General features: G+C 41.5%; 1 protein-coding gene across 1 annotated transcript in view; it reads right to left on the reverse strand.

The window, feature by feature from the left end:
* UPF2 (UPF2 regulator of nonsense mediated mRNA decay) overlaps positions 1-1,511 on the reverse strand; it is a 122,670-nt gene that overhangs the window by 36,342 nt on the left and 84,817 nt on the right. Inside the window, 1 exon segment of the mRNA XM_017886701.1 lies at positions 196-399. Coding sequence (XP_017742190.1) covers positions 196-399 — 204 coding nt within the window.

A 1,511-nucleotide genomic window follows, 5' to 3' on the forward strand; every position in this document is an offset into this window, starting at 1 on the left:
CTCGGCCTCCCAAAGTGCTGGGATTACAGGCTTGAGCCACCGCGCCCGGCCCAGAAAATTCTTATAAAATGATTATCAGCTTTTTCTAACTAATAAATTTTACAGATTCCTATAACTTGGGTCTCAACAGTAACCTAGAAATAATAAATTATCCACAAATTCCAATTGTGTGACATTAAAGAAAGTCTTGGTTACCTCCATTCCTAATCGAATATCTTCTAACACTCCATCCACAACATGGATCCCAACATCCTCTTGGTAGAGCACTAGTCCTGCTAAGAGGTTGGCTACACAATGAATACTGTTATATTTCACATTCCAGATGTTTATCATACAACAAATAACATAGTCTTTCACTTCTTGGTCCTGCCAGGGCAGCTTTCGCATCTGTCTCAAAACCTAAATAAAGAGAATTTTGTTTAAATTATTAAGTGCACAGTAGTCTGACCAAATAATACAGAAATTTTGCTATGACTGTACAGAGAACTTCTGAAATAGTAAATACATTAGAAATCCTCTATCAGCCTCTTCAGAAATAGAAAAAATGAGATTTTCTAATTACGATAAAATGTATTATCATCTTTCCCAAATCCTTCCATAGTGCCCTCAAATTTTCTAGAGTTTTCAGGTCTTCAATCTAGGTAACTGTACTAAGGTCATTAAAAGAAATATCCAATCAGGAGTTTGGAGTAAGTTTTTTTTTTCCCCCAAACACAGTCTCACTCTATTACCCAGGCTGGAGCACAGTAGCACAATCTTGGCTCACTGCAGCCTCTGCCTCCATGGCTCAAGCAATCCTCCCACCTCAGTCTCCCAAATAGATGGGACTAAAGGTGTGCAAGCCTGGCTAATTTTTGTATTTTTTATAGAGGCAGAATCTCCCTATGTTGCCCAGGCTGGTTTCAAACCCCTGACCTCAAGTGATCCCTGTGCCTTGGCCTCCCAAAGTGATGAGATTACGGGCATGAGCCACTATGCCCAGCATAGAGTAGGTCTTTAAAAACAAAAACAGGCCAGGTACAGTGGCTCACACTTGTAATCCCAGCACTCTGGGAGGCCGAGGTGGGTGGATAATCTGAGGTTAGGAGTTCAAGACTAGCCTGACCAACATGGCAAAACCCTGTCTCTACTAAAAATACAAAAATTAGCCAAGCACGGTGGTGGGCAACTGTAATTTCAGCTACTAGGGAGGCTGAGGCAGGAGAATCACTTGAACCAGGGAAGCAAAGGTGGCCGTGAGCCGAGACCGCACCACTGCACTCCAGCCTGTGTGACAGAGCGAGACTCCATCTCAAACAAAAACAAAAACCCAAGGTTTAAGAAAATAACATCATTTTGGTGCATCATTTGACATAAATAATCTCTCTCTCTCTTTCTTTCTTTTTCTCTTGAGACAGAGTCTTGCTCTGTCACCCAGGCTGGAGTGCAGTGGCATGATCTCAGATCACTACAACCCTCCGCCTCCAGGGTTCAAGCAATTTTCTTTTTTTCTTTTTTTTTTTTTTTTTTTT

Source organism: Rhinopithecus bieti, unplaced genomic scaffold (genome assembly GCF_001698545.2).
Source record: "Rhinopithecus bieti isolate Rb0 unplaced genomic scaffold, ASM169854v2 scaffold_13900, whole genome shotgun sequence".
Taxonomy (NCBI): Eukaryota; Metazoa; Chordata; class Mammalia; order Primates; family Cercopithecidae; genus Rhinopithecus; species Rhinopithecus bieti.